The sequence below is a fragment of the Phyllostomus discolor genome, chromosome 5 (genome assembly GCF_004126475.2).
Source record: "Phyllostomus discolor isolate MPI-MPIP mPhyDis1 chromosome 5, mPhyDis1.pri.v3, whole genome shotgun sequence".
NCBI classification, from domain to species: Eukaryota; Metazoa; Chordata; class Mammalia; order Chiroptera; family Phyllostomidae; genus Phyllostomus; species Phyllostomus discolor.
The window spans coordinates 92,392,893-92,420,640 of NC_040907.2; the positions used below are offsets into that span (position 1 = coordinate 92,392,893).

A 27,748-nucleotide genomic window follows, 5' to 3' on the forward strand; every position below is an offset into this window, starting at 1 on the left:
CCAGCACTGAACTCTCACTTAACTGTGAAGGAGTAGTTACATTTATACAGTCCTAAAATTACATTTGGCCCTTTGAAGGCAACCACAAGGCTGATGTGGCCCCTGGTGAAAATGAGTTTGACACCCCTGGCTTAGGTTACTTTGATCTGCTGTTGTCCTTTATATACATAGAAATATACAGCCTGTACTCTTTTTCTGTCTGGCACTTTTTGCTCCATGTTATGTTTGTGATATTTACTTTTTGTTATTGTAGGCATTGATATTTATTCATTTATCATTGCAGTTAGAAGAAGGTGGGTGAGGTGAGGAGGGGTGAGTTTGCCCCCCAGGGAACATTGGCAATATCTGCAGGCATTTTTGCTTGTCACAACTTGGGCTGGGCTGGCAATGGGTGCTACTGGCATTTAGCCAGGGCTTCCACTAAACCTCCTGAAATGCACCCAAAAAAGCACCCACAACAAGCTTATTTTGCCTCAAATGCCAGTGGTGCCAAGGTTGAGATACCCTGATGTATAACTGTGAGTGTTTGGGTCTGTTATAAGTATGGCTGCAGTATACATTGAGCTATATGCCCTTTTATAAACATGTACACATTTCTGTTGAATAAACACCTAGGAATGGAATTTCTGGGTCACAGGATATGCCTATGCTCAGCCTCTGTAGAGATTGCCAGTTTTTACAGTTGTACCAGTTCACACTCCCACCAGCAGTACATGAGCATTTAGGTTGTTCCCCATCTGCACCAATATTTGGTATTTTCTGCCCTTTTCTTATTTATTTATTTATTTTTATTCATCTACATCTACCCTTCATTTAGCATATGGCATACTATATACTCAGAACATCAGTGTTTGTCAGTAAATAGTCCTATCTACATTTTGTGAAAGACTGGGATTATGCACAGGTGTGCTTGCTGTGTATAGTAAATTAGAGACTGCATTTGGGTCAGGATGCCTTGCACCTCGGGTTTCTCTCATTTAAATAAAAGCACTAGCCCCTTTTCTGTATATTGATTTCCCTTCATTCTTTCTAGGAGTTACAATTACTTTCCATAGTAAATTTTACAAGGGATCAGATAATCCACTATTTGAGTTCATGTTTATTAAGTATTTCCAAATTGTACAATATTGTTTATCCTGAAACATTGGTTGTTTTGTTTTTAAGTATATTTTATTGATTATGCTATTTCAGTTGTCCATTTTTTTCTCCCCTTTATTCTCCTCTGCCCTGCACAACCCCCACTAGCATTCCCCACTTAGTTCATGTCCAAGGGTCATACATATAAGTTCTTTGGCTTCTCCATTTCCTCTACTATTCTTAACCTTCCACTATCTCTTTGTACCTACCATTTATGCTTCTTATTCCCTTTACCTTTCCCCCCATTCTCTCCCTCCCTCTCCCCCTCCCCACTGATAGCCCTCCATGTGTTTTGTTGTATTTCAGAGTAAATTGCCTAGTCTTTGCCAAATAGATCAGATGTGGTCACTGAGGAAAAAAATAAAGAATTTTGGTATCTGATCCATTAGTTCTCAATCGTCAGTCCTGATACCTTGTTAGGAACACAAATGATTAAGTTCCATCTGAAACTTACTGACCTCTTGGGGTCAGGGCCCTGTAACCCATATTTTTAATAACCCCTTCTGGTGATGAAACGTTAAAAAGAAGTTTGCAAACTGTGGATCTAAACTATCCTTATCCCCAAGCCATAGACACAGCTAGTTTGACTGAATACTTTTGAAAACAAATGTTTCAGTAAAACAATTGAGTCAGTTATTCTGCTAAGGTTAAGTAATTAACTTCCACATGTAAATTTAGTGGTAAATTTCATCTTGAAATGCTAATTGGCTGTGACTTATTTTGGGTAATTTACTTTTCATTTTCTAAGCCTCTAAATTTCAGACTTTTCATATTTCTAATTGCTATATTTATGCTACCAGACGATTGCTGCCTATCAGTACATGCTTTGAATTTGCCTATTTGAATCTGTGTATACTGTCTTTTGCAAGTATTTGCTTAACATCTTTTAGCTTTCAGGAAGTGTTTCCATGATACCTTTGCTGCATCAAAATTGGATGCAGATCACTTCAATTCACACTACCATGATATCGGAGCATGACCTCCTTCTGGTCCTGCCACCTTAGCCTTTAAAATTCTGTACATTAAATTTCTTCTCCTTCTCTAAGATGAGAGTTTGAAATAATGCTTTTGGTTTCATGATTTAGGCAACAGCTTCTTCTGCTGCTAATTAGGTGAATGGTGTAGAAAGTAAAATGGTTGGATCCCAGGAGAAGGTGGATTTTCCCCAGTGAACTGCACTGGAGGGCTCTCAGTTATGAGAGAATTGTTATTTTAGTTAAAGGTGCTTGAAAGTGTCTCCTTTCTCCTTCTCTTTAGCATCATTATCATCATCATTAAAAAAATAAAGGCTCCATTTACAAGCCCTCTGGTCACCCAGAACAGAATTACTCATTTGGCTATCCAAAGTGAATTGGACTGTCACCACTCTCTTTCTTCTGGTGAATTATTCTTAGTTCAAGGGAAAAAAGAAATTAATCTTCATATTTTACAATTAAGATTGATTCCCTGAGTCACTTGACATGCTGTAATAACAAAGCAAACACACAGAAATGACCTTTCAGGGAATAGCCATCCATGAGCCCAAGGAATGATGAAATCTCACCTCATTTACCTAACCTTTCTGCAAATATAACCTACCCTCTCAATGCTACTTCAATAAACTTTATCAGCGCCAGTCCTTTAAGTGCCCTTTTTGCTATTATTTAACATTATAAAGCTAGTGTTTCTGCTCAAGCCTCTGTCCCCTCAAGTTCATTCCCAACTGAAGAATAGCAGTTAATTGAGAATGGAAAAACAAGTCCCAGAACAATTATGAAGGTATAATGAAGTTTGAATTAGTACATGCAATTAAACAAAGGTAGGATACATGAAATGTTGAGAATAGAGTTCACTGCTGATATGCGTTTATAGTTAGGTCTCTGCAGCCCTACGCTGAAAAAAGAGAGGAAAAAGTACTACTTGTACAGTCAAACCATACCTCCAGGTAACTAGAAATCAGTTTAAAGAAAAAAATCATGGAGGGCTGTCCTAGTCCATGTTATTCTAACACATAAATTAAAACATTGTGTAAACATGGGTTTCAACACTCCTTTGATTCGTAGTTGAAAATTACACTTTTCAGATGCCCAGATGGTTCTGGACCCATTCAGCAGTACTGAATGCAGTGTGTGCCAGGCCCTCATCCAGTTGCTGGGCTATCAGAGGAACAGGAAGTGAAAGTCCGGACACTCCTGGAGTTCACCTGCTCCCCTGATGGGTACTTTGAGATAATGCTTTACTGAGTTGAATGTTTATCTCTGCTGCCATTCCAGAGAAGTTCTAGATTCACAATTCTTCCTGGGAAAGTTCTCTACACTGGTTTTCCTGGTTTTGTGTTCTTGCCCTCTCTTACGATTTCTCCAACTAGAGTGTCTCCTCCATGCTCTGAGTGTCAAATCTAACCATTGGAAGCTTTTTCTAACCATTCAAGCTCCAAGGGAAACTTTCATCCTCTGAACTTCCGTGATATTTAGTAGAAAACCTCTTGTATGGAACTTAACCATAATCATTTCTGTTTGGTTGGCTATATTTTTGGTTGTATATGTTTTGAATCCTAGAAAAGATATAATCTCCTGCAGTACAGAGGTCATAGTCACACTTGAATTTGGTCACTGCTTGGCAGATTCACCTCATACATACTGTATTATAGCTCATTTAAGCTGGAAGGGATCATAGGGAACATCCTATTTAAAGAAAAAGCAAGCGGGGATCTAAGATCACATGCTCAGTAAAAGGTGGGAGAGCGATGTGCACCAAGCCCTATGAGTGATGTTGTGGGACTTAGTGGATAGCCCTTCCGTGACACACAAGAAGAAACACGTTTTTCATGGTTTCCCCCTAAAATGTGATTGAAAGTAGTTTTTTAATCATTTAATCTACCTGGTTAGTCTGGTCAGAGTTTTTGTTTGTCAAAATGAAAGATACCAGTTGCTCTGTAGCCAATTCTAATTAAGAGCTCATTTACCCATGGGCACCTGGAACCATGGGGGATATGGACTGCATTTACTCATTCAACACATATATGTGGGTAAAAAAATTAGTATAAATAAGGTAATGTACATACTTCTACATTACAAGATAAAAGGGATGGAAAAATAACTCTAGACTTTCCTCTAGTTCCCAATTGTGAGTTCCTTAGTGACCCTGGACATTAAATCCTTCCCCTATATTCATTTCTTTATTTAAGAAAAACCTCAAACAATATGTAGGATCTGAAGTTCTGTGAAAATCTACAAGCTTAAAGACTCCTTAGAGCCTTGAAATTGTTTCCAGGACACATTATTAGTTAAGGAGTAGTTAACAACTCTACCTCATAGTTTAAGAGGCTTTATTCACATCTAATATTTTCATTATCTTTAATGTGTGCAGTATGCACATGTAGGCTGATGTGTACTTTCACACCATGATTTATTTTGTCCCTGTTCTTCCTCCACAGGCTGCCTGGGATCACCCCTCCACCTAAAGTCTTTGGTGGTGCTCCTTTGGCAGCAGGATGAAGTTCAAGTTTTTCAACACAACAGGCAAGGTCTTTTACAACCACCTGCCATGTCCCTCAGAGGTCTGTCTTACTTAGCCTGGCAAGCAGCAAACCCTTGTGGTGCAGCTCCCCTCAGATCCTTCTTCCTGGGTCGTGCAGCCTCAGCAAGTGCTCCCTGTACCCCTTCACATGCAAAGTCTGGAAGTGCAAAGTTGTCAGAGGATGTTCTTTCTCCCCTTTGATTGTCTCCTTATTTCACTGAATCTCCGAGTCTCCCCTCATTTCAAAGAAAGGATACCCTCTTCATTTTGGAGCTGTGTTCTAGGCAGTATCACAAATGGAAAAAAATTTTTAAATGTAAAAAAAGTAAAGACTTCTAAATGGAACGAAGAGTAAGCTTTTAAGGTGGCCCTAGGGGAGAATAAATATGCCTAGCCAGAATAATTGCTTTGTTCAGGAATAATTGCTTACAAAGAAAAAGACAGGCACAGTTGCTAGGGCTACAAGAGTCAACCTTGTCCTTGCCTGCAGTCAAAGGCAGGCTGCGAAGGCTGAGCTGTTCAGTCTCAGTAGCAAAAAAAAAAAGAAAGAGAAAAAAAAATGCATGGTGTCTGGTCTGAATAAGCAGGCCAGATGCCTATGAAGATGGAACAGTAAACAGCCTTACACTATTACAATAAGAGGGCTGTTTTTTTTAAAAGTCTTCCCATAGGGATTTCTTAAAGACGAAACCTGAGGGTGGGAAAGTTTGTCCAAGGATGACCAAAAGGGGAGAGAGAAGAAACAGCTATATTTTCAGCACACAAGCAATGCCACTTGAAACAATGGATTGAATACAGAAGTATCATGAAAGTTCTTAATTTGGCTAGTTGTCTGTGTTTCTTAATATAGAGACATTATTAATGTCTGTCCCCTAAGCCTTGTATATTGAACCACTGTGTTATTAGCCAGTAGGAAATAATAATGTAAACAATAGCTGTATACTGACCAGTTGGCCAATCTCCAAATCTTTTAACATACATTCTAAGTCAACAGGCTTTCCCAAACTAAATACTGAAATTACTCTCTGTTGTTTTGAAATAGAATATGCAATAACTTAATATTTAAAGGTATTATTTAGAAAATGATAAGCTTGGGATTGAATTTTCCATTATCACAAACTTTCAGTTATTTGCTTTACTCCAGAGATATACTAAGAATGCGACTGATCTGCTTCGCCCACTGATGGCTGTGTTTTGTTTTTCTACTTTGCCTGCAAATCCAAAGGGCGATTCTATGTGGAGTTTATTTATGATGGGTCTTCAACCATGAGGAGAATTTAGTAAGGCAGAGAGGAAAATAATGTCCAGGCTGGAAGAATGAGCAATGTGAGCAACAAAAATGAGAAGAATAAAAAATTATAGTGTGCTCAGGAAGTCATGTGTCATTCACAGGGAGTGGAGTGCCTTGCATCCTGGAGGACAGCACTGCTCTTCCTGCCCATACTGAAAGCAAGTAATCAGCAGACCTGTATTGTTCTATTCTTTTAATAGCAGGGTAGAGACTTCTCAAAAGGAAGGAGAGAAAGTGCATTAAAGGACATTATTTCTTCATGGGGTGGGGTGGGGCTCAGCCTCCACTGTGAGACTGTAGGGTAGAGGGAGGTAATAAGTTCAGATAAATAGTGAGGAGAAATTGGGAAGGTATCCAGCCATTGAACTGGTGTTTCAGAGTCATTTTAGATAAAATATACTAATCTATATTTAAAAATATAGATTGGAAAAGTAAAAGGTTGGAGAAACTTTTGAGTGGAAGAGCTTGATACTCCTTAACCAAAACACTATTATTTATAAATAGGGAAAACAACTTTCATTTCCTAGGTGGTCGATAAACTTAACTGGGCAGGTATAAAGTACTTCCCTAGAATTAGATGATGCACTTTGGGTGGTTAAAACCTAAATATTCCCTAGGTCCCATAATCTGAACATCACTGTGGCCAGATTCAAGTTCTTCACAGTGAAGCTTTAAGGACTCATCTAAATCAGGGGATGTAGCTTGAAACTTGTTCCTTTGACCCCATCTTTCTATGACAGGCCCCACAGTGGGTGCTGGAATTGGGAGGAGAGGCGCTATCATCTAATCTCAAAGTCACAGGACCAGGATCCCTGCCATTTCAGATCCCCTAGGACTGGACCTCCTGCAATCTCTTGTTTTAGAACACGGTAGGGGAGGGCAGGAAAGCTTCATGAAAGAGCCAGGACAGATGAGGTTTATTTTACTTGTCACCTCAGTCATTTTTTTTTTCATTAAAGCAGCATTTTTAAGAGTGGGGACTATGTTCTATTCCATGGATCATACTGGGAGCATGGATCATTGCCATTGAACAAGAGGGGTTGAGTGTCGTGCAGCCTGTCGGATGACTAGCAGGAAATGCGTGCCTGCCAGAACACATCATTTCAATTTTGGCTTTCACTGTGCTAATTCCCTGAATGGCAATAACAAGGGGTGGGGGTGGGGCAGGAGGAATGGGAAATAAAAGAGATCTAAGGAACTGAATCTGCAGAGAGAGCAGTTACTAACCAGAGTTTCGTGAAACAGCTCACAGATGCAAGCTGGGAGGCAGAGGGAGGGAACAAGGCTGGGCTTAACAACCTGCTACTGGGATTTAGACAAAGGCGGTTTGAGAGAGGCAGAGAGAATGAGGAGGGATCAGTTGCTAATATCAGCATGGGGACAGAGCCAGCAGCTGGACTCCCGGCATGAAACCGAATAAATTCACAGCGTCTCCTTCAGGGTAGAAATTGCTGGAGTATGTACCAAAACAAGAACTCAGAGAAAAAAGTAAGTTTTGGAAAGGACTTACACATTTTCACCATCTTTGAAATCTCTCTCATCTTTGAGGCATGTCTTCTTCGATGCGGTACTTCTTTATAGTCTCTGTCTCTTGCGTGATCATTTTTATTGTGCTGTATGTGTTCAGTTTTGGGGGACAGCAGAGTTTCCAGAGGCTGAATAATTCGGACACTCTACTGCTGACTCAAGTTTGCACATCCTTTTTCAAAGGCAAAACCCCTTTCCTGTGGAGAAACAAACTAATGATATATGAGAAGTCTTCTTGCAAAGAATACCTGACCCAGAGCCACTATATCACAGCCCCTTTATCCAAAGAAGAGGCTGAGTTTCCTTTGGCATATATAATGGTCATCCATCACAATTTTAATACCTTTGCAAGGCTCTTCAGAGCTATTTACATGCCACAGAATGTCTACTGCGTTCATGTGGATGAAAAGGCGACAGTCGAATTTAAAGATGCAGTGGAGCAATTACTGAACTGCTTCCCAAATGCTTTTCTGGCTTCCAAGATGGAGCCAGTTGTCTATGGTGGGATTTCCAGGCTCCAGGCTGACCTGAACTGCATCAAAGATCTTGTGGCCTCGGAGATCCCATGGAAGTACGCCATCAACACCTGTGGGCAAGATTTCCCCCTGAAAACCAACAAGGAAATAGTTCAGTATCTGAAAGGATTTAAAGGGAAAAACATTACCCCTGGGGTGTTGCCTCCAGCTCACGCAATTGGCCGGACTAAATATGTCCACCGAGAGCACCTGGGCAAAGAGCTGTCCTATGTGATAAGAACCGCAGCTCTGAAACCACCTCCTCCCCATAATCTCACCGTTTACTTTGGCTCTGCCTATGTTGCTCTATCAAGAGAATTTTCCAACTTTGTTCTCCATGACCCACGGGCTGTTGATTTGCTCCAGTGGTCCAAAGACACTTTCAGTCCTGATGAACATTTCTGGGTGACGCTCAATAGGATTCCAGGTATGTGAGAGTCCCCGTTTCATATGATAGCAGTGTGCCACACTTGAAAGGGGTTTTCAAAGAGCCTGCTTCTTTTTACATGAGTAGAAGATGAAAACTGAAACATACAGTCCTCATCCTAACCTTTTCTAAATGCAGGGTGGTATTTTTTATTTGTTTGGTTATTTGTTTTAAAAGATTTTATTTATTTATTTTTACAGAAAAGGGGAGGAAGGGAGAAAAGGAGAGAAACATTAATCAGTTGCCTCTTGTACACATGCCCTGACCTGGGACCAATCCTGCAACCCAGGCATGTGCTCTGATCTGGAATTGAGCTAACGACCTGCTTTGCAGGATGATGCTCAACTGAGCCACATGGGTCAGGCCAGGATGGTTTTAATGTGATAATACAATATTCTAGTGTGGCCGAGTAATACTTTTCAGTGGTTTGCTTTGCAGTTCATGCTCTTTTGCATTTATCATCTTACTGGATTTTTACCACAATAGATATTATTGTTCTCAGTCCTCACTGGAGTTCTTTCTTTCTCCCAAATTTGTCAAACTTGTTCTTACCCCAGGGCCTTTGCCTGGGCCATTCTCCTGCCTACCCCTCTGGTGGCACAGGCTCTTTCTTATCATCCAGATGTCATCTGAGCTGATCGCCTCACCCTGTTTTCCTTCAAAGAGTTTATCACCACCTGGAATTATCACATTAACTTATTTGCATGGGTTTGTTCTTGGCCTCTCCTGCATTAACTCCATGAAGTCAGGCCATTTTCTATCTTGTTAACTGCTGTATCCTCAATGCTTAGAACATGTAGTAAATGTTCAATAAGTATGTATTAGATGAGAGAATGAATGAATTGCAAAGTATGTGGCTGTACTGTGACACCACAGCTACCCCCCTAAGACTCAATAAACTGTGAAATATGTGGACCCATGCATGTACCATATTATAGGTGTACCATATTTTAGGCTTAAAAAATTATATATATATATAATTTTGAGATAAATAATGTGATTCTAGGACAAGCTCTTTTCATCAAAATATTTCTACCTTTACTAATGGAGCAGATCAACTATTTTAAAAACTATATAAAAACATGATAGGATTTCTTCTGAAGGAAACAGCATGCTTTGGACTCAATGAAAAATACAAAATGGATCTCTGATGAACTCGACAGCATTATTATAGCAAGAGAAAAGCAATCATTGTTCTTGTTCTTGGGGGGCTGCCAACTTGGAAACTCTGGTAGGTGCTCTCAGGCTGCAGGGCAGGGCCTGCTGGGCGATAAACACACCAGCATTCTCTGGAAAATACTGTGTTTGGGCTCTGAATCCCAGGGTAACTGGCCTGGGGAGCAGGGCTGGCTCTCATCCTGTGCATTCTCTCTTTCCTGACCCCCCTCTCCCTATAGCCACCATCCCTTCAACTTTTATCTGTTATTTCCTTCACTGACATATAATTTGAGACTGTTAGGTACTTAGAAGCTGATGTTCATGGTTAAATATTTATTCCCTTTCCATTTTCACTTTCCCATTAAGATTTACAGCGGTTTGGTTCTAACCATGTGGTTCCTTAGATATCATACTGAGATGAAGGCATTTCGTAACTTAAAAAAAGCCTGAACTGTTGCCTTTTAAGAAAAGAAAAACATGGGCTTTGATTATTGTTTTCTGTTGGTTACTTTGTCAGAAGGATGGCCAGTCTTATCAATGTCAAATCAGCGTACAAAAATCAAGGAAAAAGGAAACCCCCCTCCTAGCCCCAGATTTTTCCTTTCCCAGCCCTAATCAAATAAACAAGGTGGGAAACCAAGAATGATACCTAGAAAGATGCAGGAGAGAAAACTGCATTTACTGTAGGTCTTTGGTGTGTCACGCTGGCTTCTGCCCAGTCACAGTGACAATATAAACTCATGTAAATCACCTAATGTCTTGGAACTTCAAATCTCCCAGATACAAAATTAGGGCACAGGTAGGGAGACCCTTTTTTGTTTCTGCACCTATCTTTTTTTTCCCCAAAAGACACAATGCCCAGAACCACCTAAATACCCACCATACAACTATTGGGAATTTTTAAGAAAGTGAAAATGCTGGGGAGTCTGGACTCCAAATTGCGCATTAGCTCTGGCGAATGCAGTCCACTTCCATTGCAGGAAATTGGGGGTGAGAGCTCTGCCAAGAGAGCATCTCTTCCAGGAGGCAGGTGAGCACAGGCCAGCCAGTGGGCAGTCAGGTCTGATCCTGCAAGGTAAGCTGTTCAGGATAATGTGACATTTCCTGGGACTTTGCCTTCTTCCTTTCTTAGAGTCTGGATGGCATCCTGGTTCAGGGACACAGCAAAAGAATATTCTGCTTGTAGGTGGAGCCTTCCCAAATTACAAGTGATTAAAGAAAAAAAAATTATCAGACACTCTAACCTCTGTGCTGCTTCTCTCTCATCTTCAAAGGCAATGTACAATTCAGTCTCATGCTCCAGTATTCCTGTCCGTTTTCATGTTTGTGCATTCCTTGTGATTTAAGATTTCCTGTATGAATCTGCTTCTTTATTATTAGACAAGCTTTAACCATATCAGCTCTTCTTTCTATTTTCAATGTCATGTTTTAAAGGTAAAGTTCTTCAATAAATACAGCATAAGCATCCCTTTTGCAAATGTATAAGTCAGAGAGTGCTGTCCCTCCCTACCTCAACATTTCCTTCTCTCTTTTTCCTAAATACCCTAAATTAAAGTGTTTGTGTTAGAAAGACCCTGTATAGGCACATCAGATTCCCCCAAACACCCACTAGAGTACTATTCCTAAGAAAATGATTAGTACTCCACAGTGAGATATCAGAAAACAAAGTGAAAATAGTTTAAAATCAATGGGCCTCAATAAAATGGTGGTTTATAGAGGTAACACTAAATTGCATATCTTCACACTGCTCTTTTTTAAGTTGTCTCTCTATTGAGAAAATGACCTACCTCTTAGTTTTTAACCCTAGGCTTTTCCTGTAGTGCATTTAGAAAAAGAAATGGTGGGGCCAGAGAGGGTCCTTGAGAGCCAAAGTCTCACATCCTTCTTCAGGGGAGGCCTGACAGAGTGGCTGTCATGCCATCCTCTGTGGCTCATGGTCAGACAGATGGCCTCTCCCTCTGTCCATGTTCTCATAGGAAACCTCCCAGGGGCACACATTTCTTTGACTCACACTAAAACATCCAGCTCTGCTAGCAGTACCTAACCCCAAATTCTGATGCATACTTATATTTTCTAACTTCTCAGATTTTTGTAATCATTGCTACTGTGTCACCTTAAGACAAGCCTCTTTTCTCTACCTTTTCTGGTTATTCCTCTAAGCAGAGGTTAGACACAGGGTTGTCAAACTCATTTTCACTGGGGGCCACATCAGCCTTGCGGTTGCCTTCAAAGGGCCAAATGTAACTTTAGGATGTATAAATGTAACTACTCCCTACCCAGGGGCAAGGAGCTGCAGCCTGGTAGAAGCAAGGTGCCAGGCCAGATAAAATAAGGTAGAGGGCCAGATTCAGCTCGTGGGCCTTGTGTTTGCCATCTGTGCTCTAACATGTTTTTTTGCCTACCTGCCCCAGGGCAGAGTGTCAAAGCCATCTAGATTTTTTATGTGTGTCATTTTTTTTATTATTGTTCAAGTACAATTGTCTCCACTTTCACCCCCTCCCCTCCCCATCCCTATCTAGACTTTTGATCAAGTCTTGTCAAATTGTTCGGTATGGGCAGAAGCTTGTAGTAGTCTAGTTTTTTGTTGCCTTCCTATGGTTAAATTGTCCTCCTGTCCACTTCAGAGAGGGTCCATTTCTACCAAAAAGGCAAAGCTGCTACAGGATTTGGCTTCAGCCACTTTTTTCTCTCACTGCGTAAGTTTGTTTTTGAGAAGTTTTGCTCATGCATTACTCTGACCTTTCTCATGCCATGATGTTTTTCTTCCATAAGAATGTTTTCATTTGCTTCTCTTCCTTTTTCTACTTTGTGTATATTTTTTCAGAGCTCCTTTGTCAAATAAATTATCTCAACCTCAGAAGTGGCCACATGATCATATTTCCTCATTTTTCAATTCTAAAAATAGCATATTTCCTACTTTGATTCACTTTGCTTTTTAAACTTTGAGTTTTATTTATATGTGCACATTCTTTGGGAATGTGGTATGACTTTTTGAGTTACAAGTGACAGAAATGCAACTCAATGTTGCTTAAACAGACATCAGAACTTCCTGAGTCACAGATTTAAGATGCTCAAGGGTAAGGGCTCCAAATAAAACTGGATTCAAAGTTCAAACAATGTATTCAGGATTCTTTCTTGCCAGGTCACCTCTCTGTTTTCCCAGGTCTGAGGGTGGGTCCTGGGAATGGGTCTTTCAGTGCAAAATCCAGGAACGTCCCAGACAAACTGGGATGGGTTGGTCACCTTACCTCTCTGCCTCTGTCCCTTTAGGTCTCACTGAGGCAGGTCCTCCCCCCATGGTGTCAGATGGTCAGACATAGCTCCAGGTGTTTGTTTCTGACAGCTGGCGCTTCTAGGGGAAAAGAAAGTTGTTTGCCTGCTAGTTCCAGCAACAGTCAGGGGAGTCCTCAGACTGGGTCTGCTTGTTCCAAATCCCTATCCCTAAACAAATCAGGGGCATGAGGAATGCTGACCAGCCTTTCTTGGGTTGTTCTCTCACACCAGAGCTAGAGGTTAGGGGTGGGCCCTGGTGGAGGACAGTTACCTAGCATGACGCTGGGCAGGTGGAAGCACAGGCCACTGCAGGATGGTTCCTTGTCCTAGAGGCAATGTTGTTGGACCATCTGCACATATCAGAGGGGCAAGATTTAATGCAGCGATTTTCAACCTTTTTCATCTCAGGGCACACATAGAGTAATTACTAAAATTCTGCAGCACACTGAAAAATGTGTTATTATGTTTTTTGCCGATCTGACAAAAAATAGGTGTAATTTTGATTCATTCACTCTGGCGGCAATTGTTGTGTAGGCTGTTGTCATTTTTTTTATTTGACAATCTAAGGGAAAAGAGGTCAGTGCCTCTGACTAAATAGTCAGGTACGGTGTGTTTTAAAAATTCTTGTGGTACATTGGTTGAAAATCACTGATTTAATAAAATCTGTAAACAGTTGAGCTATTTAACTTGGAGAATACTAATTTTATTACTTTTGTAGAAGGGGCATGAGCTCAGTAAGCATATTACTTTTCCCTCATAAACACATTAAAAAAATTTTTTTTATTTACTTTTAGAGAGAGGGGAAGGGAGGGAGAAAGAAAAGGAGAGAAACATCAATGTGCAGTTGCTTGTTGTGTGCCCCCTACTGGGGATCTGGCTGGCAACCCAGGCATATGTCCGGACTGGGAATCAAACCAGCAACCCTTTGATTTGCAGGCCCACGATCAATCCACTGAGCTACACCAGCTAGAGTATAAACACATTTTTAATAATGTTCCTTTATTATATTTGAATAGTTTGCAAAAGTATTTCTTGTACATTAGCTCCTTTATTTTTATAAGAACTTTGTAAGAGAACTACTGTTTCCATTTTGCAGCTGGGAAAATTTAAGATTAAAATATGTGACTTGGTCAAAGACAAATATTACATATACCTAGCAAGAAATGAGAATAAAAGGAAACATCTAGGGGAAGGAGAAGTAACACCAATGATATATGTTTACATTAAATGAAACCTCGTTTTATAAATTCTTCATTTAATTATTGCAGTACAAGCATTCAGAAGATGAAACTTAGCTAATTGTAAGTCTTATTAAGTTTATGGAATGATTATATAATTGGACCCACCCAAGAATACCCTCTTGTTCCTCATGTCTTCTTGGTGTTTAGCCCACTTCCCCAGAACTTTAGGTTTTTCATGAGCAGAAGATATAGAAAGATGAAGGAACTAATGTTTACTGAACATCTGCCTGTGTACCTGAATTACCTCAGTTTAATCTTCCTAAGAATTTTGTCTGGTTGGAGGTAATTACAGCCACATTTTACAAATGTGAAGATGGGCTCAGGGGGCTTGAGTATGTGCCCTGCTGCAAAAACAGGAAGCACACCTCAAATTCACCAGGCTCAGAACCCAGCTCTTACACTCACCCTTGTGTTCCCCTGAATTCAGCACCATCGTCTGTTAGCTCAGACCTACTAGCTGACTTCTGTCTCTCTATATCTCATCACCCCGATCCCTGTCAATTTGCCTTTCCCTGGAGCTTTGGTGCCAGAGACAGATAGAACAGGTTGGAATCCTAGCTCCTCCCTCACCACCATGTGACCTGACATTTGGAAATCGGTCTGAGAGTAGCAGTATAGCGGAGATGTTGAAAGCACATACCCTGGAGCCAGTCTGCCTGAATCTGAATCCTGCTTAGCCATTTACAAGCTGTGGACCTTGGATAAGTTACCTAAATTTGGGGGGCCTCAGTTTCCCATCTATAAAATAGAGGAATTAATATTTATATCAAATATGTGAGGCATAAATGAGTTGGACCAGTGCCTGGCATGTGTTTTACATGTTCATTTTTATAATTGTCATTGTTATTGAGCATTAGGCTGTACTAGGTACTGGGATATGGTCATGAATATGACAAATAAGTTCCCTACTTTCATAGAGTATATATTTAGAAGTAGGAAGTGGATAATAAAAAGTAGACAGATAAGATAATTAGAAATTATGGTAAGCACTATAAAGAAAATGGAGGCTGATGCAGGAAGGGACTTACTTTAAATAAGGTAGGTCAGGAAAGGCTTCTTGGTGAAAATATCATATGAACTGCACTTCTATACGAGGATGAGCCAACCATGCACTTGGGAAAGAGGCTCCAGGCAGAGGGTGGAGGGGTTGCAAAGGTCCTGCAGGGAGCAAGAGCTCCCTGTGTTCAGCAGTGGAAAAGCAGCCCTATGGCTGTGACTGGGGCTGAGTGAGCAAAGGTGAGGGCTGCACCAGGCATGAGGTTGGCAAGACCACGGAGATAGCATGGCCCAGCAGTACCCCATTCATAGGGTTATTGGCAGAAGAAGCTAGACAATGTGTGCAAGTGTTTGGCATGGTACCTGCTACAGAGTCAACAGCCAATAAACTGGATCTGCTGTCGGCCTCCTCTCCATTTCTGGTGCTGCCATCCATCTCTCTCCATCTCTCTCGTACAGTGATCTAATTTCTTTCTGAGTACTTTCCCTGACCTCAGCCTGCTTAAACCCATTCTTCGCAGGATGACCTTCATAAAAATGCGCCTTGACCATGTGATCACACCTCTCTTCTTAGAAGCTTTCTGTGGGTCCTTGTCACTTCCAGTGTGACATTGTAGCCCCTTCACTAGGCACATGGTGCTCATTGCAATCTGACCCTTGGCCTTCCAGTGCCTTCTCTCACTATGTGCCCCACCCCATACTGCACTCCAGCTCTACTAGATGGCTTGTGGGTCCCAAATGTGCCACCTCTATCTTCTGCCTTGACCCATGCTAGTCCCTTTGCCAGGATGCTCTGGAATGCTCTGCTACCCTCCTCCCTCATCTGATTGATGTGCTTTTCTTTTGCAGTTCAGCTTAGACTCATATTCTCTTAAAAGCCTTTCTTAATTCTTGCTCCTGTGGACTTGCTCCTCCTGTATCACACTGTACTATTCTTAGTCTCACAATGCTGTTTGTGTTCCTGTGGCCTTCCAGACTGGGCTTCAAGGGCAGCACCTACACAGTTCCTGGCACATGAGCAATGCTCAGTACAATGGAGTCTCAGCTTGTAATCATTTACCTTGAATAAATTCAACTGTATTCTCACACACACACACATGTGTGTATATGTACACACACTGTATGTAACACACACTGGGGTTTCAGCCACCCGACCCTGCCCTCCATTCCGTCCAATGAGTCTGAGATCCAGAGTGAGCATGAAGCAATTTCTGCTCATTCACATGCTGAGTCTTGGCTCCCATGGCTGACTAATGTGAAGATTCAGTATACATCTCATAGCTCCTCAGCTTGAGCCAACTGCTTCATCTGGTGCTCATTGTAAGAAACCACTCTGAACCAAGATTAAAGAGAAAATTGGCTGTGTTGGAAATGGGGACTCTGTGTCATTTTAATGTGACACATTCCCAAGGGATTCCTCCAGAGGAATTTTGACTGTATGTTGTTTTCCTTTACACATTGACTTTGCAATCTAATCTCTAAATATGTGTTGAATTTCTAGAACACTTAGTAATTAGCAAAGTCAGTACACAAGGTCAGATAGTTTTACTTCTTATTCCTGTATTCTGTCCCCAATCCACAAGGTAATATTTAGAATTGCTGTTTTCTAAAAGTCATTTTTACTAGCCAGGCAGATGGGGCCCAAGTGCTATGAAGAGATAATTATAGAAGACCAAAGCCTTTGAACAAGTTATCAGAATTTTGATTTTCTCATGGAACTTCTGGCTAGACTTTCGGCATTTTTAGAAGGTTAATATGTTGCCAAATGCACTAAAGGGCATAGCTTTTATAATCCCTCTTTGAAAAACTTGTATTTAAATGGATAATTTTGTTCTCATACTCCCAGGCCACCCCCCACCCCCACCCCCCAGCCATTTCTCCCTGTATTTGGATCTCTCTCCCTGCGGCTCCCTTTGGAACCTGCCAATGGGTCCCTGGCTCCTCCTCCCTACTCCCCGGTAACACTCTTCTCCAGAATCCCCGTGACTGGCACCAGCATTCTCCAAGTCAGCCAGCCCTCCTCTTGCAGGCTCCCATATCTAATCAGCACATTCTGCACATTCTGTCTGTGATAGGTTTCTAGTGGGTATCACCCTCCCTATTCCCATCACTACCACTCTAACCCCAGCCTGTGGTGCTTCTCAAGTGGGTTGTTCAACCCTTCCAAGTGTTCTCTCTGGCCCAGGTCTCCCTTTTCAGACCATCCTAACACTTTCAACGTATTTTTCTTCTTAAGGCATAGCTCTAAGAACAAGTTCTCAATCCCAAAAGCTTCAGTGAGTTTCAACAGCTTCTTGAATTATTCAGTACAAACATCTCAACATGGCATGTTGAGTATCAGTATATCTGTATTGAATTTCACCTCAGTATCACAAACATTGCCCTACCATTAATTCCTACTGCTGTTTTCCCCAAAAGGGACACTCCAGAAAAATCACCATGCCTTTGGTGCTTTTCTGCATGTCATTCTCTTTACTGGGGCCAATGTCCTCTACCCTCCCATTTAAATAATGACCTTAATAGGCCTGCCATCAGTGGCTTGTCATTTAGGAAGTTCTCCCTGATTTTTTTTAGTTGTACACCCTTGTAAACCTTTGTAGTAACTCTTTTATGTCATTTTATAACCTTGGTATTATAATTGTGAATATAAATATATATCCTTGACTGGGCTATACTCTCTTTGGAGTCTTTTGTTTTTAGCAGTCCAATAGCAAGCAGCCAGGGAGATAAAAAAAATAAATATTTACTGAATATTGAATTAAGTCACATGAAAATAATTTAAAAACTTTATTTATTGATAATGCTATCACAGTTGTCCCAGTATTTCCCCCTTTGCCTCCCTTTACACAACACCACCCACTCCATCAGGCTGTCCCCTCACCCCTCCGCCTTAGTTCATTTCCGTGGGTCATGCATATAAGTTCTTTGGCTACTCCACTTCCTATACTTGCTCTTAACCTGCCTATCCACCTACTTATTCTATAACTACCAATTTGTACTTCTTAATCCCTTCACCTTTTCCCCTATTCCCCTACCCTTGCCCCTTCCAACTGGCCACACTTCCAGTGTTCTCCATGTCTGTGATTCTGTTTCTGCCCTGCCTGTTTGCTTAGTTTGTTTTTTAGATTCAGTTGTTGATAGCTGTGCATTTGTCGCTCTTCCAATGTCCATAGTTTTGATCTTCTTTTTCTTAGATAAGTCCCTTTAACACTTCATATAATAGTGGCTTGGAGATGATGAGCCCCTTTAGTTTTACCGTGTTTGGGAAGCAGTTTATTTGCCCTTCCATTCTAAATGATAGCTTGCTGGATAGAGTAATCTTGGATGTAGGTCCTTGCCTTTCATGACTTGGAATACTTCTTTCCAGCCCCTTCTTGCCTGCAAGATTTCTTTTGAGAAGTCAGTTAACAGTCTTAGAGGAACTCTTTTGTAGGTAATTATCTACTTTTCTCTTGATGCTTTTAAGATTCTCTTTTTATCTTTAACCTTTGGCATTTTTTAAGGTTTTTATTTATTTGTTTTTAGAGAGAGGGGAAGGGAAGGAGAAAGAGAAGGAGAGAAACATAAATGTGTGATTGCCTCTCACCTGCTCCCTACTGGGGACCTGACCTGCAACCAAGGCATGTGCCTTGACTAGGAATCAAACTGGTGACCCTTTGGTTTGCAGACAGGCACTCAGTCCACTGAGTCATACCAGCCAGGGCTAACTTTTGACATTTTAATTATGATAGGTCTTGGAGTAGGCCTGTTTGCATCCATCTTGTTTGGGACTCTGTGCTTCCAGAACTTGCATGTCTATTTCCTTCACCAAATTAGGGAAGTTTTCTTTCATTATTTTTTCAAATAGATTTGCAATTCCTTGCTCTTTCTCTTCTTCTGGCACCCCTATGATGCTTGAAGTTTTCCCAGAGGCTGCTTACACTATCCTCATCTTTTTGGATTCTTTTTTCTTCTTGTTGTTCTGATTTCTTGTTTTTTTACTTCCTTATGTTCCAAATAATCGATTTGATTCTTGGCTTCATCCACTCTACTGTTGTTTCCCTGTAAATTGTTCTTTATTTCAGCTAGTGTATCCTTCTGCCTGGATCTTTTTTTTTTGTGCTTTTGAGGTCCTCACTGAGTTCCTTGAGCATCCTTATAAACAGTGTTTTGAACTCTGCATTGGATAGATTGTTTATCTCCTTTTGTGTAGTTCTTTTTCAGGAGTTTTGACCTGGTCTTCATTTAGACCAGGTTTCTTTATCTCCTCATTTTGGCAGGCTCCCTGTGTTTGTTTATATGTATTAGGTAGAGCTGCTGTGACTCCCTTTCTTGGTAGCATGGCCTAATATAGTAGGTGTCCTATAGGGTCCAGTGGCACAGGCTCCCCTATCACCCAAGCTCGGTACTTGAGGTATGCCCTTTATGTGGGCTGAGTACACCCTCCTCTTGTAGTTGAGCCTTGGTTGCTTTTGGCAGGTCAATGGGAGGGATTTACCCAGGCCAGTCAACTACAAGGATTTGCTGTGACCACTGACCACCAACATCTGCCCTCCATATAGGACCAGCTGTGCAGAGGCAGGGTGGTGGTGCACCAGTGTGGTCTGCAGCTGTCCACTGGATATGCAGGCCCTGGGGTTTCCTGTGTGATGCAGACCAATGTCAGCCCCCATCTGTGTTTTGCCCAGGGCCACCCTGCCTGGGCTACAAAGCAGTCTGAGATGGCTGCTACTTGTGCTGGGCTTGGAGATTCTCAGGCAAAGTCAAGCTGTGGATCTAGGCTGGCTGCTGCTAGTGCCAGGCTTAGGACCACTTAGCCACAGATAACGAGGGCTGGGGGCTCACTGAGGCTGGCTGTTGCTTGTTTGATAGGATTTAGGAAGTTGTAAAGCATGATCCAAGACCAGCCATTCACATAGAAAAGTCATGGTTAACAGTTTGGGTGAGTCCATAAGCTGGGTGGGACAGAGTTCAGGGTATCTCCAGGGTAAACAGTGTTAGCCAGGTTGGTTGATTCTTGGGTATGGAATCCACCAACTAGCTCTGTGGCTCTTTGTGGGGAGGGTTCAAAAAAAGGACAATGGCCTCTGCCTGCCTTTCTGTCTAGGAGTCCCCTGGCTCTCGCCTTGATGCCAGACACTTCAGTTCCTCCTTGTATGCCACTGGTGCCTTTCAAGCTGCTACTCCATTGCTGGAGATCAGAAAAAGTGAATCTGATTAAGTCTGTGTGTGGGTTCTTTAAGAGGAACCGCTTAGGACTGTAGAATTTTCTTCAACCCACTAAATTACTGCAGGTTTCTGCCACCAGAAGTTGCGAGGAGTTACTTTCCTGGCACTGGAACCCTGGGCTGGGGAGCCTGGTATGGGGCTGGGACTCCTTACTCCCAAGATGTCCTTCCCAAATTTTTATCCACCACACATGGATGTAGAACCTGTTCCATGTTTCCATCCCTTCTACCAGTCTGGATGGATGTGGTTTCTTTAATTCCATAGTTGTCAGACTTCCATTCAATTTGATTTCTGATGGTTCTGACTGATGGGTATTCTATAATTTAGCTGTAATTTTGATGTAGTTGTGTGAGGAGGTGAACCATGTTTACTTATGCCTCCATCTTGACCAGAAGTGAAAATAATTTTTAATATGTCCTTCAGCACTGCTATCCAGTCAGCTGCAAATCACCATCCACTCCATACCACCCTCATCACCAGAGAGAGAGAGAGAGAGAGAGAGAGAAAGAGGGAGAGAGAGAGAGACTAGATTACCCTGTCAAATCCTGAGGTGTCAGCATCAGATAGTGTCTGCTAGTCACGTTCAATTAATTTTTCTGGGACATTTCCTGAAGTCCTTTCTGCTTCTGTTCTCTCTCCTTCTGTTTTTCCAGAGCATCTGGCTCATCTTGGGAATACTTCTCAAAGCCAAGCTTATTTTAGGGGCAGCAGTGGCTCAAGCTGGACTGTGCTTCACTCTGAGGCCCACCCTCTGTACATTTCTCAAACTGGTGTTTTACTCTGCACCAAAAACTAAAAAGAACAGTGCAACAGCGGAGGCCCTTGTTTTAAAGGCCAATCTGGGCTTTTTAAAGGCTGCTTCTTTGATGCAATTAACCTATCATTTGGTGAAGCAAATGACCCTGCTTCATGATTTTTGGTGATTTTTTTTTCTGAGTCTCAGAGTGGACCATTTGCAATCTTAGAAGGCTAAATCTAAAGTAGCAAGTAATATTAATTACTCTCTTCACTAACCATTTCTTAATATGGTTTCTTAATGCCAGAAACACTTACAAGCCAATCTTTTTCTCATCTTCTGACCCACACAATATGTGGTATTCTTTTTGGAGATGCTTTTGAACAAATCAATGAGTGGCAGATGGTTTTCCCCAAATATATTTACCCTGTATCCATTTTAGGTCCACATTTTCAGAAAATGGATAAATGATAACCATTCCCCATAATCTTTCTCTTTGGCCAAATTTAAAACATCAAAACTTAACTGTGGACATATTCAAGGATAAATCTGTCATCTTTACAGCAAGCTCAAAATACTCAGATCATCCAAATGCAGCTAGCTTTCTGCCATGATCAGTCCCCTCTTCTAGTTATTTCTTCTTTAGCCCCAGTCCTTGAATAATTTCTCATCTATTGAAATTCCATAACTTTATCCTCAGTTCAAGTCAGAGCTCCTTCTTTGAGCTTCTTATGGTTCCACAGAATGAAGGCCGTCCTACCTAGGGCACCAAATGCCCTCCCATGTCCCATGGGAAAACTGCCTGCCCCAGCCCCTGAAGTCCTGGCTAAGTGTCGGGTGGTTGCTGGAGAGGTAGAACACCTCCTGTCTGGCTTCTGCTCTCCTAGGACTTCCGTCTGTCCAAGCTAACTGCCCTCTACTTCACCTCCAAGGCTTCTTGATTGATCTCCGGGTCAATTATCCTGCCACATTTTGGACTTTCCCCTGCACTTATTCCATCTAAACATAACTCCCCAGGACAGTTTTCCTGTAAAAATCAGTCTCTTCTTTATTCTGTGCAGAAGCTATAGTGATCACAGTATTTAGAGCTGAAAGGAGCCCTGGGGAGCACCTAGTTCCAATCCTAAAGTTTTATAAATTTGGGAAATGGAGAGTCAAAGAGATCAAACAGCTGGTTGATTATGCTGTTCTGTGAAATAAGTTAACATTTTTCTGGCTTCATTGCCCATTTATTATAGATGTTAAAGCAAGCACTTCCATTCACAGGACCTCCTATTTTTCTATTAGACTCCAGTTTAAAGAAAGAAGATCTCTCAGGTCACATGTAATGTGAAGGGAGTAGATTTCAGATATGGTTAACATTGTAAAAACGGTTATTTTTCTTTTCGGTTTTCCCATCATTAGGTTGTTACTATGGCATTCTTGTATCCACTGCAGAACATCTGTGTAGTTAAAATGGTTTAAGTGCATTTGCTGTAGAGCTACCCACAAGTGTTAGTCATTTTGTCCCCACACCTCAGTGGTTTGCTCAGGGGAAGCATCATGAAGAGTTTCCATGCACTACAGTTTGCAGACTTTTGATGATCCGTATGTTCCTCCCACACAGATGAACAATTTAAACATTTCTTCTCCTTCCACATTGATTAGTTATTAAATCCCCTCTAGTGGGTACATCTCTCAGTAGGACTGATGGTATCTAGGGTGACCAATTCACCCTGGTTTGCCCAGGACTTTCCCAGGTTTAACACTGAAAATCCCATGGCCTGGGGAATCCCGCAGTCCAGGGTAAGCTGGAACAGTTGGTCACTCTGCGTCCTGCCGCCACCCATTGCTGCTCACCTTTCCAATGCCCTGGGCACCTCAGGATTGAGAATTAGTGCCCTAGATATTTATGTTCAACAGAATAGCACCAATCAATAAACTGGAATAATTATAATCAAAGCCACTCAGCTACGTAGGTCAAAACACATTGAGGACACATAAAAGGGTAGTGAACCAAATTACACAATCAGCCATGAGGGCCCTAGCCAAACCAGGACTGAGCCTACTCTATTTACAACAATGTTTCCATTATTTTTGCAGAGAAAGGAAAGAGTTTAAGGATGTCATCTAAAAGGATGGATTGGTAAATATTAGAGTCTAAAGCCACTCTAAGCACTGGGAGAATCAAATGTAAAGATTTTCTTCAACTAACTATAAACATAGGGTGCATCTTCTTCTAGCTTTAATTTCTAGGAAAACAGAAGAAACATTTGTTCTGGAAGATTTATCCAGGCATTCTGCCCTAACAAACTGTGTAAACTCAAGTAAATGACAAGTTCTGTGGGAAAGAAGCTAGTAAGACAGTGGACTGAATAAACTGAAAATGAATCAAGAATGAAATAGAGCTATTAAAATTAGAAGTTTGAGGAAACCACTGCCTATCTCTATTTTAAGACTGTTTTGTTTTCATTTATTTGAAAATGTTCAGAAGATAAAGAGTATCTTCAAGATGAACATCTCTGGCAGCAGTTGAATTATAAAATACTGTCTCCTTACAGAAATACTATACAATCCCCTTGCAACTTGAATCCAATATTCAAAGATATGGGGGTGGAGAGGTTTGGTGGTATTTGGTATGAGAAGTATACCAGAAAAATATGGGGAGACCCTAGGCGTGCAAGGTGTTCTCATGACTTTGTGGTCTTTTTTTCTCAGCGGAGACATTTAGAACAGAAAGTTGCACAGAAAGACAGAGTCACCTGTTCTTTTCCTCGAAATTTAGCAGGGTGTGGGCAAAAGTAAAATTTTTGTTTGTAGGGTTTTCTTGTATTGTTTTGGATAATTAGAGTTAAGTCTGGGTAATTAACCCCAGGAGGGAGAAACGTGTTACCCCAAGGAGGCTGCCAGGGAAGTAGAAAAAGCAGTGTGGCCCTGGAAGAATAAGATAAGCTGGGAGAATGTGGAATAGGAGCGGGAGAAGACTCAGAAGACTTCTTTGCTGGATTTACTTTCCTCCACTTGGGTAGACTAAAAGCAACTACTGCGTGTGTGTGTGTGTGTGTGTGTGTGTGTGTGTGTGTGTGTGTATCTTTAAATTTATAAATCATATTGATGAAACTACTCCTTTTTAAAAGCGGGGAATTCAGGCATAGTGATCCCAAGGAATGTTCTCAGGGTCAGATAGTGAACGGCAGAGCCAGATTTTATATCTTGCATCAAAGCCTTGGTTTTTGCCACCACGTTACAAACTTGTGTGTACCACCAGCTTTCTACAGGGTGCACTGGCAGGCTGGTTTTCCGAACAGGGAACCAAACAGTGCAGTTTGAAAGAATAGGCTCCAGAGTTTGCAGATGGGAATGAAAGGCAGTTCCCTCCTGGCTGGGGGTGGGGGTGCACTGGAGGCAGAAGCAGACCTCAAGCACAGCTTTTCTTCACTAAATGTACTTCAGAGGGTGGACCAGCTGTTTGGAGTCTCAGGATAAGCTGAGTTGGGCAATAGAGAGAGATGCCTAAAGATTTGTTGAGTATTTTTTCATGTGCAAGACATTATTCTAAGCTCTTTTTATGTATTAACCTATAAGAAAACTGTGAGGTCACTGTTCTGAACATCTACACTTTACAGAAGAAAAGAGACACAGCCCTGGCTGGTGTGGCTCAGTGGTTTGAGCCTGGCCTTCAAACCAAAAGGATCTCTGGTCCAATTCCCAGTTAGGGCACATGCCTGGGTTGTGGGTCAGGTCCCCAATTGGGGGCATGTGAGAGGCAACAAATTGATATATGTCTTGCACATTGATTTCTCTCCTTCTCTTTCTCCCTCCTTCCCCTCTTTCTAAAAATAAATAAATAAAGTATTTAAAAAATAAAAGAAAAAGAAACCCAAGCTTACAGTCCAGTGCTCTGTACTACAAAACAGGCAGTTATATAGGGATATTTATTATTCCCTTTCATTTCTTCATTGGAAAAGATACAGAAATGATAGGTGATTGCAAAGTCTCTAATACTGCAAAATTTAGGCCTGGAAGAACATGATTATAATCTAGAACAGAGATCAGCAAAAACCTTATAGCCCATTGGCTCAGTCTGGCCTGTTTTTATACTGCCCACAGCTAAGAATGATTTTACATTTTTAAATGGTTGGGAAAAATAAAAAGAAGACTATTTCATGGCACGAGAATGACAAGACATCGAGACACTGGTGTCCACAAACAGTTTCATATATTGTCATGGCTCCTTTCATGCTACAGGAGCAGACGAGTGGTTTCCTCAGAAAACAAATGGTCCACCAGCCTAAAGCTTTCGCTACCTAGCCCTTTACAGCAGAAGTGCTGATGCCTGAGGGAATCATGTGGCACACATATTTGTCTAACATTTTTTAGGAAAAATTTTTGTCATAATTGTGAATTTTCTATGTAAATGAAAGCCCACTATTTTGTGAGCAAAATGGTTAATTAAAGAAAAACTATTTTGAATAAATACTTCAGAAATGCCTTTTAAAATGAAATGTGCAGAATATATGTAGAAGGTATCTATTTTGTTGTTGTTTAGAAATTCTTCCAAGATATTAATTTTTGTTGTAGTGTTCAAATTTATATATGAATATATAATTTAATTATAAACATAATTCACACCTCCACTTTATTTTCTTGGTATTCACATTTTTAAGTATATTTTATTGATTATGATATTATAGTTGTCCCATTTTTTATTCCCCTCTGCCTTGAGTCACCCCCTCCCACCAGCATTCCCCCACCTTAGTTCATATCCATGGGTCATACATATAAGTTCTTTGGCTTCTCCATTTCTTATATATTCTTAACTTTCCCATCTATTTTGTGCCTACCAATTATGCTTCTTATTCTCTGTCCCTTTTCCCCCATTCTCCCCCACTGCCTCCCTGCTTATAACCCTCCATATGATCTCCATTTCTGTGATTCTGTTCCTGTTCTAGTTGTTTGTTTAGTTTGTTTGTTTTTTGTTTGTTTTAGGTTCAGTTGTTGATAGTTGTAGGTTTGCTGTCATTTTACTGTTCATAGTTTTGATCTCCTTCTTTTTCTTAGATAAGAACTTTCAGTATTTCATATAACAAGGGCTTGGTAATGATGAACTCCTTTAACTTGACCTCATCTGGGAAGCACTTTATCTGCCCTCGCATTCTAAATGATAGCTTTGCTGGATAGAGTAATCTTGGATGTAGGTCTTTGCCTTTCATGACTTTGAATACTTCTTTCCAGCCCCTCTTGCCTGCAAGGTTTCTTTTCAGAAATCAGCTGAGAGTCTTATGGGAACTCCTTTGTAGGTAACTGTCTCCCTTTTTCTCTTGCTTCTTTTAAGATGCTTTCCTTATCTTTAATGTTGAGTAATGTAATTATGATGTGCCTTGGTGTATTCCTCCTTGGATCCAACTTGTTTGGAACTCTCTGAGCTTCCTGAGCTTTATGTCTATTTCCTTCACCAGATTGGGAAAGTTTCCTTTCATTATTTTTTTCAAATAAGTTTTCAATTTCTTGCTTTTCCTTTTCTCCTTCTGGCACCCATATGATTCGAATGCTGGAATGTTTAAGGTAGTCCTGGGTGTTCCTAAGCCTCTCCTCATTTTTTAAAATTCTTGTTTCTTCATTCTGTTCCTGTTGAATGCTTATTTCTTCCTTTTGTTCCAAATCATTGTTTTGAGTACCGGTTTTCTTCCCTTGACTGTTGGTTCCCTGTACATTTCCTTTATTTCTCTTTGTATAGCCTTCACTTCTTCCTTTATTTTTCAGCCATACTCAGTCATTTCTGTGAGCATCCTGAATATCAGTGTTTTGAACTCAGCATCTGATAGGTTAGCTATCTGCTTTTCACTTAGTTCTTTCTCTGGAGTTTTGATCTGTTCTTTCATTTGGGCCATTTTTCTTCGTCTCAGGGCACCCGTTATGTTGTAAGGAGTAGAGACTTAGGTATTCTCCAGGATGGGGCAACCCACTTGGCTAGGTTGTGGTGCTGTATGTTGGGGAGGGGTCAGTGAGGGAAAAATGCCATTTTCTTAGCTCTCACCCCACTTTCAGATACTTCCCTTGTTACCCACAAGTGAATTTTGCCCTTTTGATGCTGATTTCTGGGTGGGTGGGCTTGTGTACATTCTAGGCTCCATGGGCCGCTCCAATGGACTCTCGTGTGACACTGGCAGTTTCTCCTTCAGCTGCAACCCCATAGATTTTTATAGCCAGAGGTTTTGAGACTTTCTTTTCCTGGAGTTGGAAGCCTGGGTGCGTATTCTATCTTGCTCCCCAGTTGTTCCTCCTTGTTTATCCACTGGTGAATGTGGGACTTCTCTGTATGCCAGCCATCACCTTGCCACACATCCTCTTTGCCCCGGCTGCCCATCTTCACCTCTCCAACCAGTCTGGATGAATGTTTCTTCTTTAACTCACACAGTTTGATTTTCTGGCAGTTCTGGTTGCTTTTTGTTTTTAAATTGGTTGTTATCATTCTTTGGTTGTGTAAGGAAGCCAACCATATCTGCCTATGCCTCCATCTTGGCCAGAAGAAGATATTGATTAATACATTTCTATTTCTATTTCACTAAATGTTAGGACTCTGTTTCTTTTCATAGAAGGTCTGGTTGGCCCAATCCTAGCACTGATTGTCAGAGTCTTCAAGCCCTTGCCCAGGTGTTAACTTATTTGATACTTATGAATCCTAGATGTATTGATCAATAGTAATAAAATGGTCAATTAGCTGTACAAATAATGCCCAGTCACCCTGTCTTTGAATAATCT

The 27,748-nt window shown here is 41.2% G+C and overlaps 2 protein-coding genes across 3 annotated transcripts in view; both read left to right on the forward strand.

Annotated features, from left to right (window-relative positions):
* LOC118500744 (N-acetyllactosaminide beta-1,6-N-acetylglucosaminyl-transferase-like) overlaps positions 1–27,748 on the forward strand; it is a 61,907-nt gene that overhangs the window by 27,492 nt on the left and 6,667 nt on the right. The window contains exon 2 of one of the 2 annotated variants that reach the window (XM_036026563.1): positions 14,586–16,548. The exons of the other annotated variant lie outside the window; for it this stretch is intronic. Within the exon in view, the coding sequence (XP_035882456.1) occupies positions 14,586–14,647 (62 nt within the window). The 3' untranslated portion in view covers positions 14,648–16,548. Of the gene's footprint in view, positions 1–14,585; positions 16,549–27,748 lie in introns of those variants that run through there. 2 annotated transcript variants of the gene reach the window in all.
* The window catches only part of LOC114496371 (N-acetyllactosaminide beta-1,6-N-acetylglucosaminyl-transferase), a 75,100-nt gene continuing 54,438 nt past the window's right edge, over positions 7,087–27,748 (forward strand). The window contains exon 1 of the mRNA XM_036026559.1: positions 7,087–8,395. Within this exon, the coding sequence (XP_035882452.1) occupies positions 7,477–8,395 (919 nt within the window). The 5' untranslated portion in view covers positions 7,087–7,476. The remainder of the gene's footprint in view (positions 8,396–27,748) is intronic.